At 34.4% G+C, this 18,737-nt stretch overlaps 1 protein-coding gene across 2 annotated transcripts in view; it reads left to right on the top strand.

The window, feature by feature from the left end:
* Nucleotides 1-426: 426 nt before the first annotated feature.
* Nucleotides 427-18,737, top strand: part of LOC121727497 (opsin, ultraviolet-sensitive-like) — a 38,540-nt gene continuing 20,229 nt past the window's right edge. Inside the window, exon 1 of one of the 2 annotated variants that reach the window (XM_042115385.1) lies at nucleotides 427-1,012. In XM_042115385.1, coding sequence (XP_041971319.1) covers nucleotides 582-1,012 — 431 coding nt within the window. In that variant the 5' untranslated portion in view covers nucleotides 427-581. Of the gene's footprint in view, nucleotides 1,013-7,423; nucleotides 7,948-18,737 lie in introns of those variants that run through there. The other variant, XM_042115384.1, reaches the window with a different exon arrangement.

The raw sequence follows: 18,737 nt of genomic DNA, 5'->3' as shown, positions 1-18,737 counted from the left end.
AGTTTTGTTTTTAAATAAGTTTCATTAAGGATTTTAGATTTCTAAATTTTATTACAATAGTGTAAAATTGTTTACAAGCTTAACTGTGCTTTTACAAAGGCAAGAATGAAATATGTTTTGGGTTTAGCCTACCAAAAAAACTACTACTTAATTAATAGATAAGGGTTGAATACAATCCTGTATAAAATTCACACATCTGATTTTAATCCTTCTAAACATGCAGTTTGATTCTTAAGATTTTATGATGACCCTGGGCGAATCCGGAGCAGTTTACGCCGTACTGTCATTTGATGTAGCCGCTTCTGATCGTTCATATCGGTCCCAGTAATTTAATAAGCGATGCTACGATGGACAAGGTCACCGATCAACCTAACGAGTAGCTTTATTAGTGGCTAATGCAAAGGATTTTATTAAAAGCGTCCACTTTAATCCAATTTAAGAATGCCACAAAGTGGTCCCCGAGGTACGGCCGCTGGAACTCCATATTTTTTCCATTAATTGAATGTATGAGCTTCTGTTATGCCGACGCCAATGTCGGCTGGATTTCATAGGAATTACACGTCTTCGGATGGAGTGCAGCCATGAAGACGATATTTCTGTACGTCCTCTCCTCGGTAGTTTTGATGAGAATATTATGCGTAAAGTTTCAATCGAATTTAAGGAGCGAGGACTTCGACGGGCCGAGCATGAAAAATCCAATTATCTGGCGGGAGAAACGACAAATTGGAATTTTTAATGGCACCGAAAGATCGGACGGAGGCAAAAATGAGACGATCGACACGAATAAGACGCGTAAAGAGGAGCTAGTGGAGAGATTTAGGAGGCTCTGGCACATCGACGCATGGCAGGAGCTGGGGTACTTCTCGGACGACTACCTGTACCTGATCAACGAGCACTGGCTGCAGTTCCCGCCGCCCAGCGAGAAGTACCAGAGGTTTTTGGGGGGCATCTACATATTCTTCTCCACGGTCGGCTGCTGGGGCAACGTCATCGTGCTCATGATGTACCTGAGGTGAGTACTATAGTCTATACGATATACTTTTTTATACGGGATGTAACAAAATCAAATACTTTAGGGTATAATATACCTTAAAGTATTATTTAAGGGACATAATATTATGTTCCTTAAAATTAGCAACATTGAAAGTCGAGTTACTTTTGACTACATTTTCTATTGACTATGAGAAATGCCTAGGTCTTAAATTTGCGCAAACCATAATTTTAAAAAGTTACTCTATCAGCGGTGCTAATTATTTTTACTTAGTTTTCTCTGTGAAGATGCCAGCCGAATCTCTGTGACGTAAACACGGAAACTGTGATTGTGTGTGTGATATTTTTGTGTTACGTCACGCAAACGCAATATTTTAGTCAGCGTCTAAATAAAAGACGCGGGAATAGGTGCCATGAGCCATCGCTGGGGAGTTTCGATATATATTTGATTAGTTCTCTGATAAGGGATAAAAGAGAAAACCTCTAGGAACAACACCCCTTTCACACGTCACTGAAGGCTATCGAAGTTGTGTCGACCTGACATAGTGAGCTATTTGTTAGCGATTTATAAAGAGTAACATTCTAAGTGATATTATGTACAATACCTATTTTTAGCTACCTAACAGTAGTATAGTTTCTTCCAAAACTTTTTCGGTTAAAAACATGTACGATAACGATAAAATGTAGACAAATAAACTTACATAAAATTAAAATGATCTATTTAGGTAAGCTTCAAGCAAAATAACATATTTTTCGTATTTTCTATCCAACGCTGACTAAACTGTTAAAATATCTGTAATAAATATTGTAACATTCTCTTATCTGTACCGTTATAAGGAAAGTTTATACTAAAATTGCGGTAAATCTAAAACTGACCGTGGACGGTTTTTAGTTATCGTGTCGGGATTTCGGTCGCGTCCGGAGGCTTTTGTGTTCAATACTCGGTCGCCACGGGATTCGCCATTTACATACAGAGCACGCGTGATTGCTATACACTAGTTCACTCGGGGGAACAAAATTATGTGCGCATTAAGTAATGGATTGGCTAAAGCGGACATAAAATAATGCTTCACTGAATAAAAATTACAGCCAAAAAGCATAAGCAGATAGCGGACATACTTTACTTGTTCAATTCAATGTTAATCGTGACGACTGGTGATGCTGAGCTTGATATTACCCGACCAAATAACGTGGGTGGCTTATGAATCAATCAATCTGATATTACGTGGCCGTTCAAGTCAAGTTCACAGTCGAATAAACAAACAGACAGCAATTTAAAGGCTATTCTGAAAGGAAAGAATTAGGACGGCAAACCTCGTTACTTACTGAACGCTAAAATTAATGTAAGCGGCTTTTACCCACGTCATCTTGTGAGCGTAGATTTCGATTGCTAGAAATTGAACTTGATTCAAAATTTAAATAACCTGTGGAATTTAGCAATTTTAAGGTACATTAGTTAAGAAATTTATTAAATTTTCAATATCCACTGCGCTACTTTTCAAAGCATCATTTTTTTTTTTTTGTTATACGAGGTCAGAATTGAATTGCATCAATGTTGTTGAGCAGCCGCCAATTCTGCGGTAAATTCTAAAATAGTTTACCCACATTTTACGGCTCCTCCTTCTATTTTCAGGTCGTTGACTGTATTCTTGGTTTTTAATAAAATGTGCTGTTGATTTACGCGCCTAATTTATCTCAATTGATCTCCACATTTTGTATTAAAAATATCATTTCTTTGTGTTGATTTGGGAGCAACAACAAAATTTTAAGATAGAAATGGTTTCTTAACATAATTAAGTAAATAAATATTTAAAATAATTACAGTTTTTTTTGTTAGCCTATGCAATCCCACTGCTGGGCACTGCTGGGCCTCCCCCATTAATTACAGTTACTGTTATAATATTAAAAGACGCAGAGATATTTAAATGTATTTTAATCACAAACGATAAGCTTTCCTCAAATAATACATACTCATTCAACGTCAAAATTCAAATACTCAATTTTGCGATTATGAAACATACTTTTGACCTTTCATTCAATTAAAAGTTAGCATATTAAAGTAATTTACGGGCTCAGAGGCCATCAGGTGTCTGTGATAGATGTGTTTTTTTTGCGATTGAACGATCTTTCATTGTGTTGGGATTATTGGATTATGAACTTTTGTTCAATTACTCGTCGCCTATGCGGCAGGAGTCAGTAAAGTATAAATAGCGTACAGCTACTAATCTACGATACCGTTACAGAGTCATGACTTCAGTAACTGACTAGAAATTCAATTTTGTATAACTCGTACTAGCTCATGCTTCCAAGTAATATCGACTTGCAGGGTGTTTCATTTCAGTCTGAAATGACTAGACGTCTAATTGGACGACAACCTCTGTTCTCCTAGTCGCTTGCGGCTTTGATCTACCAATTATTACCAAATCGCTTATTAGTTATTTATATTCTAAGTAAAAATTAATAATAATATTTTATTATCTTCGATGAAATTTTTATAGTTTTAAGATATCGTGAAGATATCGAGAACAACGACCACAATTTAATTTTTGAAATATTAAAAGAAGGTCTAGGTAGGTGGATTCTACTTTATAACATTACAATAGACAATAAAAGTTAGACTATATGAAAATACTATTTTAGACTGTTACATAAGATCCAGACTGGGTTGAAGCTTTATCAAATATATAAAATTCTCGTGTCACAGTGTTTGTGCGCGAACTCCTCCAAAACGGCTCAACCGATTCTAATGAAATGTATGTTTATTCGTTAGGCCTGAGAATAGGTATTTATCTACTTTTTATATTGATACTAGAAATTATTTATATCACAAAACAATGTTTGCCGAGTCAGCTAGTGTTGCTATAAAAATATGAATCAGGGTACTGTTTAAAATGGTTCAGATGGGACAACATAAATCACCCTAATAAAAATTTAGGAGTCAAAATATCTATAGCGATTTACGTCGAAGCGTGTCCGGGAAAAAGTTTTCTCGTAATTCCATTTACGACCGGCCCTGTTGCTATTTTTAACCGACAAAAACCAAAGGAGGATCTCATTGTTCTCAAGCTATTACAAGAAATAATGAGTGCTTGCATTAAAGTAATTATGGAGTTACGATATCTCAAAGAACGATAATATAATTAACACTAGAAAGGCATTTTCGTTTTTAATTTGCGATATTTTTGTAACCGTTGCGTGAAATTCGTTTGTCTCTCGTGACATTTAATAATTTTCGATTGTTTAAATTGTGATAACCTGTTTTTAATGATTGCTCAATAATTATAAGCTTTAAATAACAACCTACCTAGATAGACAGCAGCGGTCAATTGACCGCTTGAATACAATTTCTAAAGAAAGTGGGTTTTTCTTGCAAATTTTATTTTTCTTTCAAATTTTTTATTATTATTATATTTTGTTTGTGTATTGTATTTGAAATTTGATTTAAAGTTTATAAAAAACTCGACTGAAATAGACTTGTCAATGACTCATAGGACAAAATAGGGATAAATACTTTTATTTTCATAAATGGGCTAAAATTTCACATTTTTATTTGTAAAAATAATGGTATAATATTTACAAATATAGTATGTGCACAAATAAAACCTTTTGCCTTGCCTGTTTTGATATTGTAACGTATTTCAAGTTTTTTGCCTAATGAAACCCTGTTTTTAAAAATTATCAACGTTGCTAGAAAAATCTGTGTGAATTTTCATAGTATTGTTGCTTGAGTTGACCTAACACAGCCAGGGTTTATTAGTAGTTCGAATTCAAATAATATATTTATGCTGAGTTAATTTTATTTTTTGTTTTACCTACACAAACGAAGGAAATAACAAACTAAAGGTTGCGAATTGTGGTTCTAAGAAAATATGATAAAAATTGTTATGTTTATGCTAAATTTAAGTATATTTTATTTCTAAAGCATATTTTTTGTACTTTTTTAGCTTTAGTGATAAAAGATTTTTATATTGTGACCAAAAATACGACACAAAAAAAAAAGTTTTGTACTCCACTAGGGTATTTTCATCAAGATGTTTATGGCTTCTAGACGTGAATTACTGTACATAAGAGTAACTTTACCATTCTATTGCTAACATGAGAAAATATAAAATCTGAAAAAACGGTGTGTTACACTCAAATACAGGAACAAAACCAATCAATCTTGTGGAGTCATTATAATGTCATTATATCAGGAGCAGGTCTATAAAATGCTTTTTAAAATTATTTTCTTGATTATTTGTTCTATAATTTAATTTAGTTGCATTTATAAATAAATACATGATCAATAAAATGCAAAAGCAAAATAGTAAGACACACAAAAAAATGTAAAAACATACGATGGGTCATTTGACCGCTCTTGGTCTTTCTAGGAAGTTCAGAATTCCGGTCTTTCTAGTGTTAATAGGTAAGTACTAAATATAATTATAATAAGTAGAGTCATAAAACGTAAGTAATTATTACGTCCTTAGCCCTAATATCTGTATTTATATTATAATGTATTTATAAAGAAATAATGTTATGCTAGCGCACTAGTTTTATATATGTAGTTTATAAGTTACAACAACACTTACAACTTACTTTATTCAGTTTATAACTAATACAACTATATACAAAGACTACTGAACTGATTAAGATTAAAATTGGCATCTAGGCATTTATCCTCAAAAAGTATAATTTTTGAACACATTAAAATTTAAAAGGTGGCCAATGCCAAAGATTTTTTTGCCAAAAAAAAGAATGCCAAAGAGTGTTTTTTCACACTGTGGTGTTCTCTATGTCTGTGGGTGTAGGTACCCATAGTGCAATAACTAGAATTTTTGTTGTATGCATCTAATACTAAATAGAATATGTTAAGCATTCATTGATTTTGTGAATCTAGGCTATCTATCAGTGGCTTTCTATTGTTTTATGATTTTAAACAAATACCCCATCAAGCGATAGAGTTAGAGAGACATCGCCGTTTACGTGCCGACGTTATCGGCGGTAACTTATCACCGGAGCCTTCCCGAACCCGCCCTTCCGAACCGCCAAGAGAAAACAATTCCAGTAAATATTTCGATTTTAGGGTATATTCTGTTTAAACTTTATATTAAATTTGTTACTTTAGGTTTTTTATATCAATTTTAAAGGCTGTGTGCGGCCACTCTCTATAAAATAGACTCTATGTTACATAATATATACAACCAACACAAGCTTAAATTATTTAGCATGGGATTTGACGACGTGATGTACACTGCCTAGTTTATTATAATAAATACTATTGTATAATTATTTAAATGTGTGTTTAATAAAAACAATGAATTTGATGGTGACTGCCGATGGTTGACATCGTTTATGCATGCTATACATCAGGGTTCACCAAATGGCGGACCGCGTTCCGAATCCGGACCACCGACCCTTGTGTGCGGACCAAGCATGTTGGAAGATGAACTTCGTCAAAAATTAATTTCGGTCTCGACTCTCGACATACTTACTGATAAACATGTAGCAGCAAAAATTGACACTTTTGTCATTGATACAAACAAATACCTTTGTAATTTCGGTAAAATTACATTTGTGTAATGTATTTTTTTGAAATGTGTGGACCGGACCGCGAAGGTCATTTTATTTATTCTTATAAATCACGATCTAAGATGGAGAGGGGCCTTAATAGTTTGTATTCAGTTTTTATATTCTAATTTAAATAGCGGCATTTTATGAGATTGTTCAACCCAAATTGTAATGCACATAATGCACTCATTAACAAATTATTTTTATGAAATGACGTCAAGGCTTAATTAATTAACTGATTATCTTTAGTATCAGTTTAATATTTTATATTATATTTAATTTTAATGTCATTATAATTCCTATCCCACGTCCAATAAGGATAATAATTTTATGACATTAGTTATTGTTATGTATAAATTTTAATATTTTACTTTTAAAAGTGTACTTAATATTATGTAAAAACATTAATTTAGTAGTGCAGAATTTACTCAAAATCTACTACAAACAACTTTAGGGAACATTAAACATTTATTAACCAAAGTTCGTATCGTTTAACTGGAACCGTGGCTATGTATATCTAATTGCTTAATTTATCCGAAGTTACAGAAATATCAAGTACAATTATATAATTTCAATGAAATTACTTCACGTATTATTCGTACAATAAGATTAAATATATATTAAGTATATCATTTTAAAACACTCAATCTTTTTGCACCTACCAAAGGCTTGAACAATCTTACAATGTATCCGTTATAATGACTACGGATCAGGGGAAAAGTTATTTAATATCACACCGTACGAATAATCCTCTCGGATCTTTTTGTTAGTAACGTATCATACGAAAACTTGTATAATGAATTTGTTTTAAAATTATATTATGTGAGATGAGAGGCGGAGGACTCGTGTCTCGTGAAATCACAACATTCTCGATCCAGGAGCGTCGGGAGCGGTCGTGTCGCTTTAGTCCGCGATTGTACCGGACATGACGAACTTACAGACCAACATTATAGTGCTCTTACTAGTGGTAGTGAACTGTGGTGTTTACGACCATCTCTGCGACAATCCTGTGGATGCGGTGCCCACCGAAGTGATAGAAAAACGATTCACCTACAACACCCTGGCCCAACATATCAATACGTGTTACAGCATAAAGTTATGGAAGAGACGACGAAGAGATTTAGTGCGAGTCAAAAGAAGACCCATAGAGTTCGAGACGACCGAGGAGTTCGATACGGAGCCTCAAACCAAGGAGTCCGTATACGTGAAGTTCAAAAGAAAATGGCCGGTGTACTTATGGAAGCACTACGGCATGTTCAGCGAGGATTACCTCCTCAGCATCAACGAGCACTGGCTGGGCTGGCCGCCGCCCGCGCCCGCGCTGCACTACAGCCTGGCCGGCGTCTACATCGCGCTAGCGGTGGTCGGCTGCACCGGCAACGTCGTCGTCATACTTATGTATATAAGGTGAGGGTAGAACCAAAGTGTCATTATTCAGTAGTATAACTCCTGTCTCGCATTAACTGGCTACAGCATCGGCCTAGACGGGCTACAGCATCGGTCTAGACGGGCTACAGCATCGGCCTAGACGGGTTACAGATTCGGCGTAGACGGGCTACAGCAACGGCCTAGACGGGCTACAGCATCGGCCTAGACAGACTACAGACTCGGCGTAGACGGGCTACAGACTCGGCGTAGACTGGCTACAGACTCGGCGTAGATGGGCTACAGACTCGGCGTAGATGGGCTACAGGCTTGGCGTAGACGGGCTACAAGCTTAACGCTTTCACAAGCTGCCAGCTCAGCATAGACGGGCTATTACAAGAGACAGTTATGTATCTTAAATCATCACAACGTGTCATATTTTGTTAAGAAAGCCCTTATTAGCAATACATAAGTATCGAAACGCGCGTTAATTGTCTAAAAATTGAATTGATAAATTTTTAATGATTGATTGATATTTCTTTTCACAACATCTTCTTGCAAGATACAAATTGATTGCTAACTCAGTAAAATATCATGATAACAATATAATTAAAGGTACAAAATATAATGTATCAGTCCACCCTTATACGTATTACATTCTGAACCTCACATCGAAGGTAAGTAACAACTAACATGGTCCCAAGGTCTTTATGGTTAAAACTTTAACGAACTTGTTAGCGTGAAATCCTTAGCGTAGCATTGCACGTACCTACTTCAACAAGCATTGTACTTACCAAATTAATAAATAATAGCAAATATTAGTAAATTATTGAATATATATAAATAATAAAATATGATAAATAATAAATAAATAAAAAATGTTTTAATTCTAAGTAAATTTGAATCAATTTTTTTCAGAACCTGATGCCTACCCTACCTGTTCGGGAACTACCCCGGCGAGAAGAACCGGCGTAAGAAACTCGCACGGGTCCCACTTTTTACCAAAAATGTGAGAGAAAAATTGTTCTTTTTTTAAATAAAGTTTACAATTTTGTAACTTAATATTACATACAATGTCAACATACATAATTGTAAGTCATAACATAATAATGTAGAAGTAGCCTTGCAAGAAGCCATCCTACTCCCAAGATGTGCCATCTTCTATGAAATCATTGACATTGTTTCTTTAAACTATTGCACCTCATTTCCTGCTAAAAGCGAAGAGCGGTTACAACGGATATTAGAAAAATATAAAGCTTTATATGATTGTGATGTCTACCATAGAAACATTTTAAATATTAAAAGTAACTATGATAAGCACAATAAAGACACAAATTTTCAATTACAACTAATTTAACATCAAATATTTCGGAAAGACGTGATGAAACGCAGACAAATAAATAAGCAACGTACTTATATTATAATAAACGCGTAATTAGAACATGATACACTGATGTTGACAGCTTGTATGACTATAGGAGACTCACAGTCCACAGGTGTTCCAGAAGTGCCAATCATATATTTCTAACAGTTTACGTAACATTATTCAATAACGCCGGCACATAATATGGTTGGGACAGCTATATTTGGCTAAATACAGGACTGGTTTATTAGTAACACTTACAGCTACTTTAACTAAATGTAAACGTGTGACTGTTTTACGCGAATTTTAATGAAATTAGACGTGGAAGTTCCGGTGGAACATAGAAAAAAATACGGTTCTATCGCTGGTTTATCCGCGATAGAACCGTACTTTGTTGCGGTTGCGTGTTATATCTCGTAATTTTGGTACACTTCTTATAATAATGGATTACCAAGAAGTCTTTTCCCTACAAGAGCATTTTCATAAGAACTAGAACTCATTACAAGCTTGTCCTAAATCCTATTAACCGAGGATTACAAAATATACCAAAGGAAATAGAATATTCTATACGTTTGTGTTTGTGGTAGTAAAGAACGTGATAATATTAATATATTTTCTTAGCCGCTGCCCCTTGTCTACATTTTTTTACATTGCTGACTTTTTACTTTCAATCAATACTTATGTTTTATTACTTTTGCTTAATACCTACAACACTTTTTATTAACATTGTAGTAAAATATTTCGATGATACCCAATTATATTTTACACTAGCTTTTGCCCGCGGCTTCGCTCGCGTTAAGAAGTATTATTATATACAAACTTTCATCCCCTACTTGAACCTCTTGGGGTTGGAATTTATCAAAATCCTTTCTTAGCGGATGCCTACGTCATAACATCTACCTGCATACCAAATTTCAGCCCGATCCGTCCAGTGGTTTGGGCTGTGCGTTGATAGATCATTATGCCAATCAGTCAGTCAGTCACCTTTGAGTTTTATATATATAAGAAGATATATTCATAACTAGCGATCTGCCCTAACTTCGCACGGGTATAAAATATAAATTATAGCCTATGTCACTCACTGAAGAAATGATTAAAATCGATTCAGTAGTTTTTAATTATAGGTTATTCATTACTGCCCGTGGTCCGCATTGGTCGGTACCGCCGCAAAAGCTACGTCCCGCAATTTTTAAAACTGTCGAAAATATTCATTTAAATCATAAGCTGTAAAGTGCCATAATATAGATCTATATTAAATCAATAATGTATTTAAAGTATTTAATTGAATAAGGATTATTGCCGTATTGGTTAAAATGACAAAAAAATGTTATTGTGGGATATATATGGCCATAAGAGATAGACATATTTATACCATCGCGGAGTTTTCTGTAGACCTTTTCATAGTGTACAATACTTAGTACATTATTTTGATAAATCTCGTAGGGTTCATTCATGCCTGCGTTTGCAATGTAAGCGGAAAAAAATGTAATTATTTACGACATCACATAAGAAACCCCAAAATTAACAGTATTTCTCCACTATTTTATAAATGTTATTATACTTATAAACATTCCTCTTTAATCACTCTATCTATTAAAAAAAACCGCATCAAAATCCGTTGCGTAGTTTTAAAGATTAAAGGGAACAAAGGGGCATGAAGGAAAAAAAGCGACTTTGTTTTATATTATGTAGTGAATAGTGATATAATATCTTTGATGATACCTATTACCTCTCTATGTAGAATATAAAAAGAGAGTATATAATATTTCACCGCGATCTAGAAACCGATTTCAAACGTAGGCCGTCTATGAGCTGGGTGAGATTATGACACCTGTGAATTCTTTTGTTAGAGTAGAAAAGTATTGTACAATCACTTTATATTTCGCCTATATCATTGTCTCGATCGGTCAGCAGTTTAACAAAGTAATAAAACATAAAAATTGGCAAAAAAATCTCCATATTTGTTTTTGCCAACTTTTGCGCCACCAGAACTCTGGCGCTTATCAAATTAATAATCAATACGATCTTAAGCCTATCGTGATTCTATTTTTATTTTTAAAGCTGTTTGTTGCTCAAATAACAAGGACGTACAATATTTTTTGACATTTAATAGCTTTGAGTCACTGCCCTTTCAGGTTTTTATGGGCTGAACTTTTGTCGCTAATATCAATAAAGAGTTTTACTAATCTGAAATCTGAACTAATCTTAGAGAGTGGAATGTCAAAAGTAAAAAGTACAACATTTTCCTAGTCCGTCGTCCATGACCTAGTGTGCGAGTTTAATGTTTATTGCAACCTTCAAAAGAAAACTACATTTAAAATCATAAAAAGTAGCCAAAAATAAAATTTTGTCATTCTATTTTAGTGCATTGATGTTCTGAAACAGCTAAGAATAATCTAGTGTTGTTGCTACGCCAGAATCTTAATGTTTGATCTTGTCACTGTTGTAACAACACTTCAGATTCCATTACTCGTACAGCTACATTCCGAGATACCAAAATATATTCCTATTCCTTCCCGATTCCCCCCCTCTATGTTATAAATATTTTATGAATTACCCTCATAGAGAGAATAAATAGAACTCCGACGACAACACCTTTATGCGGAACATTAAAAGAGAAATATTTTGTCGCCAAAGAAACTTTTTTTGTTTACAATGTTGGAAAATTTTCAAACTACTATCATGAATTGTAATCTTTTAGTTTAAATAGTCTTTAGAATGAATGAATAAAATATGAAAAGTTTAAAAAACAAACGTAAAAGTGTTTCTGTTAGTTGTAAGTCTTCAAGGAGTTGGGCCATGATTATCTATAGCTTTGATTGCCACCGATATTGGGAATCTGTCTAGAGCTATAGCGAGGGCAAATCACAATCGACGTCGATCATGGGTAAACTAAAAAGGTCCACTGCATGCTCACGGTCGACTATCTATATCTACAGTCTATCATAGGCCAACGAGAAACCGTATTATATAAGACGGTCTTTTGATGTTCGTCGCTGGCGCTATATTTTTGTTTTGGTCTGGCGCGCGTCTCGTGGTGATTTTGTATTTATTGAGCTAAGGATTTATCACTGTAACGATTCTCGATTGGAACTCGACGAATTTGTCACGGGAACCACTTCAAATGGATTCAGTCGTTGTGGTAAGTCGTCTGTTACGAAACTAATTCTATTGGTGTTTGAACTTTAAACTTACAAAGAGCGAAACTCGATCAACTACTGGGGACTGGGAGTAAATGAAATTTCCTAAATAAATATTTTGTGTTATGTGTTTTAATGACTTCAGAGGTATTAGATAATTACATTCTTGTCATACACTCTTGGAAAATACGAAGGAAAATCTGATAAAATAAATAGGAACCGAGTACCTTCTTAGCATTGTTGCCTTTCCTAATATTATAAATTGTTGGGAAGCCTGTAAAATGACGGGACGGAGTAACCACGAACAAAGCATCAGTCTCTATTATGTCAAATTGAATCATAAATCTGAAGCCCTCTATTTCGAAGTTTTACCATAACACAAATTATATGAATAGGCGCGTAAAAATAGGACTCCCATTAATACACGCTTTTCTCGCTACTCGTAAGCTCATTAAAGATTACCAGATGACGTGATTAAATCATTAATACGTGACTAATCGCTGTATTAATGGATCCACGAGTAAATACGACTCCTGCTGAGCAATTATTAGCGAGTATTTGACAAGATCTCTGCAGGCGCCTTCGGCTTTATTGGAGTAGTAGTTCAAATTCTATATACATAGATACATACAGTGTCGTAAGTGGATTCTGAAAGCATGGTATGTGAATTTCTTTCATAGTTCTGCACGAAATAAGTACTGTAATATTACTATACATATATAATACTGTACGCATGCCTATGCGTACACTCACTCATTTACTTAAAGGTGGAAGTTTATTCCGCGGAATATTGCTAAAAATAATAACAAACTAAATTTTTTATACTGTAATATTGCCCTGTGGCATATTGTATAATACACATTCCGATAGAGACAAGAAATTTCATTAAATAATTGTTATGTTTGGCTGCAATAATGAATCTGCATTCAGAAGTTAAAATGTATACTTAATAATCACTCCTTTTCATAAAAAGTAGTAGGAAAGTTATTGTTGCGTTTAATAAATGATAGTGTTCACGGTAGATGCGTGGGCGAACATAAACTAGCGCGGGATTTGCAACTTGATGCTGTACTTTTTTTATTCTATGCTTCATTGAACAAAGGGTTCATTAATCTTCAGTATCTTTGCGCATTAAGTCTCTGTTTGTTTACTGTAGATGGTGGCCGTTGCCTCGTAGTATTAAGCATTATGATATTTTAAATAGACTCGTGTCCTTGCAATTTTTCAACTTTTTCAGTAGACTATTTATATATTTTTTTTTTTTTCATTTATTGAAGTTAACAAACAGTAACCATAGTGCATAATTATAATCATGTATATAAAAACAAAAACTTAGTTACTACGGAACCAACGGCGTTAACTACAAATTACTTGACTATATTTCTAATCATCCAGTTGAGATTAAGTGATATTAAATATATAATAAGTACACTTATATTTAAAACATTAATGGTAAACTAAAACTAAAAGCTAAAAGTACATAATGAACTGATGTTCTTATAATATATATGATTTACAATTTATAAGTATATTTTTGATGTTAAATCATTGTGACACGTTTTTTAGTGCCTTCTAAATAATCTAATAAGTACAAGCATAATAAGATTTTATTGTTACAAATAGATTATACTTAATTACAGCTAACTAATTACTTTGTCAGTACTATTATTAAGTAATTTTAGAATTTCTTCTTTATATTTGGTTACTTTATAGCTAAAGATATCAATGGGGATAAAATTCTTGTTGTAAGTACTGGCTAGTCTATTGAATGGGGAGCGTTTACCAACATTAGTTCGACTGACTACAGTAGCAAATATTTGGTGAGGTCTTCGACTATGTGTAGTTATGGGTATCCTATAGCATAACTTATTGTTTAAAGGTATGCAATCATATCTATTATGGCATAGGTCATAAAACAGCATCATTTCTAACTGAATACGTCTAGATGATAATGGGAGGAGATTGTATTTTTCAAGAAGTGTGCCATATGATTCTCGGGAATGACAACATCTGTAATGCATTGCGCGTAGAAATTTTTTTTGTACTATTTCGATCGTGTCAATGTATTTTTTATAGTAAGGGTTCCAGATAGCTACAGCGTATTCGAGCTGCGAACGTATGAGCGATTTGTATACGTGCAGATATGTTGAGGATTGCACAAAGTCTTTACAGGACCTCATAACGAATCCGTACATTCTGTAAGCCTTATTAACAATATTATCTACGTGTATGTCCAGATGTAGTTTTTTATCTAGTGTTACCCCAAGATCTCTAATAGAGTCAACTTTTTCTAAATATTCATTACAAAGTTTATAAGAAAATGTACTAGTATTTAGTTTTTTAGAAAAAGTTATCGATTTACATTTATTCAGGCTTAGTGATAATTTATTAGTTTCGCAATACCTAGAAAATCTGTTAAGGTCTTCTTGAAATTTGAAGTGATCTTCTGCACACTGTATAATATTATATATTTTTAGGTCATCAGCGTACATGAGGAATTTACAGAATTTGAAACATTTATTTACGTCATTTATAAAAAGTATAAATAGTAATGGGCCCAGAATGGATCCCTGGGGTACTCCAGAGCTTATAGGTACATAGTTGGATTCATATCCATTCAGCATTACTTTCTGTGTACGATTCGTTATGTAGGACCTGAACCAGCGCCACAAATTTCCTCGAATACCATTATAGGCTAATTTTTCAAGGAGGATTTTATGATCCACTCTGTCGAAAGCCTTTCGAAAGTCGGTGTACACACTATCTATCTGTTGGTTTCGATCGAGTGCATCAAACAATTCTGAAACATATACTAATAAATTTGTTGTTGTCGAGCGTCGGAGTACGAACCCGTGCTGTTCACCAATTATGTGCTTATGAAGTGAAGGATAAATATTATTATGAACAAGCCTTTCGAAAAGTTTCGACAGAGTGGGTAGAATAGAGATTGGCCTGTAATTTTCAATATTGTTCCTATCGCCGCCCTTGTGTACAGGTACAATTCTGGCTGATTTCCAGATAGTCGGAAAGTATCCCTCTTGTAAGCAGGTGTTAAATATGTAGTGAAGTGGCTTATAAATTACAGACGCAGTTTCCTTGAAAAATAGTGGCGGTATACCGTCGACACCAGCACCTTTAGAAGGATCCAGAGCTCTTAGTTCTTTGAGTATTTCTTCCTGAGACAGACTTATATTACTTAATATTAAATCTGAATCTGTGTTACTATTGATGTGATCTGCATTAAAATCATCATTTACTTCACTAGGCTCAAAAACGGATAGGAAAAAATCAGAAAATAAATTACAAACTTGGTAAGGATCGCTGGTGGCAATGTTTTTGTATATCATTGAGTTTGGTATGTCTCCATTACGTTTCAAATTATGTATATAAGTCCAGAAATAATTTATATTATTATGTATACCATTTTCAACATTATTTAAATACTGCCTATAACATTTATGTGAATAATATTTAAAACGTTCCCTGTACATAGCAAATACTCTGTAATCTGATATATTTTTGTATGTTTTCCACCGTATCCAACTTTTCTTTTTGCTTTTAAAGATGTGAATAAGTGCAGGTGTGAACCATATAGGAAAGTGCGATGTTTTATGTATTTTTGTTGGTATGTTATTTTTAATTATTGAGTACAGATTTTCGTATAATACCGAAACTGCGCTTTCAGCCGTTACGTTTTGGAAGAGTTCTACCCAATTAGTTTCATCAATTTTATTTATTATAACAGAATAATCTGCCCTATTATAATTATGTATTTTAGTTGGGAGAATTTTCATAGGTTTAAGGGTGTTAGTTACAGGAATGAGCACGTAAAAAGGTGGGTGATGTGGAACTACTTGTACTAAAGGAACGGGTTCAATTGAGCTGCCACAATCGGATATATTAGTGAGGAACAGGTCTAGTATTCGGTCTCGTTCGTTCTTAAAGGTATTCACCTGTACACAGTTAAAGAGAGATACAAAATGTACCATATGAGACTCTGCAAGGTTAAGACGTACATTATTTGTTATTGGTTCCAAATGTAAACAGCCTTGTCGCCAACCTAAAGTCGGGAGATTGAAGTCTCCCGCTATAATAAATTTATCTACATCCGACATCTGCAGAATACATCCTATGTAGTTCAGGTGATTGTCATATATTTCAGGACTAACAGCTGGTGGTAAATACGTTGCGCTGACAATCCAGCAAGAGTTATTTAATTAAATAAAATATATTATTTAATTTAGTATGTTTCCTGTGTGTAGTAAAGTAGACATTATCCCCGCCTTCACTAAATCTATCTACAATTACCAATACTTAACATTAGCATTAGCACTTTCACCAAATATTTACAAAAAGTAGAGTCTACTTGCACCAAATATTTACAAATCAAGCCGCATCCAAATTAGGGAAAACCAACCTTATTTCACAGAAACTCTTATATTATTTTTACTTTCACAATTGGCTTTATTGGGCGCAAAATGTAACATAGATTTATTCACCGTTTTCCTCCATTTTTTGCTGACTGACCAAACAAATCAAAAAGTCTGATTTATTACAAGGATACCGAATCATTATTTCTCACAATAACAAACTGTCTCTCGTTGCTACTTGACCTACGACACTCAAATTGATCAAGAAATTATCTTAGCTATATTTAAATACGTAGTAACTAAGGTTATTTCAACTTTATTTTATTAATATATTATCTTTAAAATTGAAATAGCCCGCTCGGTAAACGTAAGAGAGGCAGACCGCTTGAAAGATGGGGAGACGACATTGATAGCCCTGCCCGGAGAAATTGACAGATGATCCAACAAGGTTATAAATGCGCGTGGGCGTGGGCACTGCTGGTAAAGGAGAACTGTCAAAAATGGCGTTTTGTATGATGACAGCAATAGTTCCTTTTTTCGCCACGTGCTTTTAAAACCTTGTCGAGCTCTATGGTTATGGTTAAAATATATGGCGTCTTGATGGCGTCCATTTTTAACTTTACCCAAAGATTTGACATTTTGCACTGTAGTCAAAGTTAAAGTTAGTTGGTGCAACCCAGTCTTAGGGTTAACATAACGCTCTTCAGATTAAGCGATTTAAAAGTGTTAAAAATCTTCACGACGACTTTGCACTATTTTGCCGGTGGGCGTGAATTTCAAAATGCATTAACTTCACGCGGGCTGATAAAGTCCCGCGTGCCGCAGGTTGAGTATAACTGACAAAGACTATAATATTATAGGCTCTGTAGTTTAAAAGAAGTTTATTGAATACTTAGTAAAATATTCCGATTTAATTTCAAGTTTCTCATAACTGTGGCGCTCCAACCTTCATCCTCCTCAATCTACGGAGCCTAATCAGTAATATCCAAAGTTTTTGGGGTTGAGACATGATACTCCTAAGGTCTCTACGGTATTCGCGCAAACTTAGGTACTTTTCATGATTAACTGACCTTTATGGTTCGCATTGTGACAGGAGCGCAGCGGGACGGGCCGCATTTTTTTTACAATTTTTACCGCCTCCGTGGTCCAGAGCGTAGCTCTTGACTCGGAGGTCATTGATTCGATTCCCGCGTTGGAAACGCACCATAAAATTACTCCAGCGTAACAAGCCTAGTTTCAATGAAACCATGCCACCGTCACCGAAACCAGCCCTACCTACTCCTAGTATTATTCCAAGTTTTATGACTGCGCACTTGGTCATAAATCATAATTCATTAAACTTGTTAAAAAAATGCGGCCCGCCCTACTGCGCTCCGGCACAATTCGCGCGAACCTTTATGACCTTTGCTTTTATATTATAGAAACTGTTATGGCGTTTACACGCATGTGCGCTTTTTTGCATAAACTGCTACGTAAAATCACAGTAAATTTAAGACTTTCTGAAGAGTTATGGCGGCCAACGTAAAATTGTTTACGTAGAAAGTGCGACGCAGCACTATGAATATAGGTAGAGAAGACTACCCTTGGAGCTCGTTTTTGTGACTTTTTATGAGAGATGTGCCGACTTGTCGCCTACTAGTCGGTAAAGCTGACTATCCGGCCGCTTTTGTAGTCGGCGAATAGTCGGCAAGAAGCGCCGACTATCCGGCTTTATTTTTATTTTACTATTATTGAAATTATATTAAAAAAATCTTGATTATGTTGATATTAAATGATTAGTTTCTAAAATTACTTCCTGGTAAATAAATATCTATTTATGACATTAATTGAATATTGTATCTTATTTAAATACCAAACAGAGCAACATAGTACATCTTCTTCAATAAACATTTAAAAAAAATATTTGAAATGTTTTTTTTTTTTTTTATAAAAGACTCGGATTTTGTATAAACAAATTAG

Source organism: Aricia agestis, chromosome 5, assembly GCF_905147365.1.
Source record: "Aricia agestis chromosome 5, ilAriAges1.1, whole genome shotgun sequence".
Taxonomy (NCBI): Eukaryota; Metazoa; Arthropoda; class Insecta; order Lepidoptera; family Lycaenidae; genus Aricia; species Aricia agestis.
This window is presented reverse-complemented; position numbering and strand designations above follow the sequence as displayed.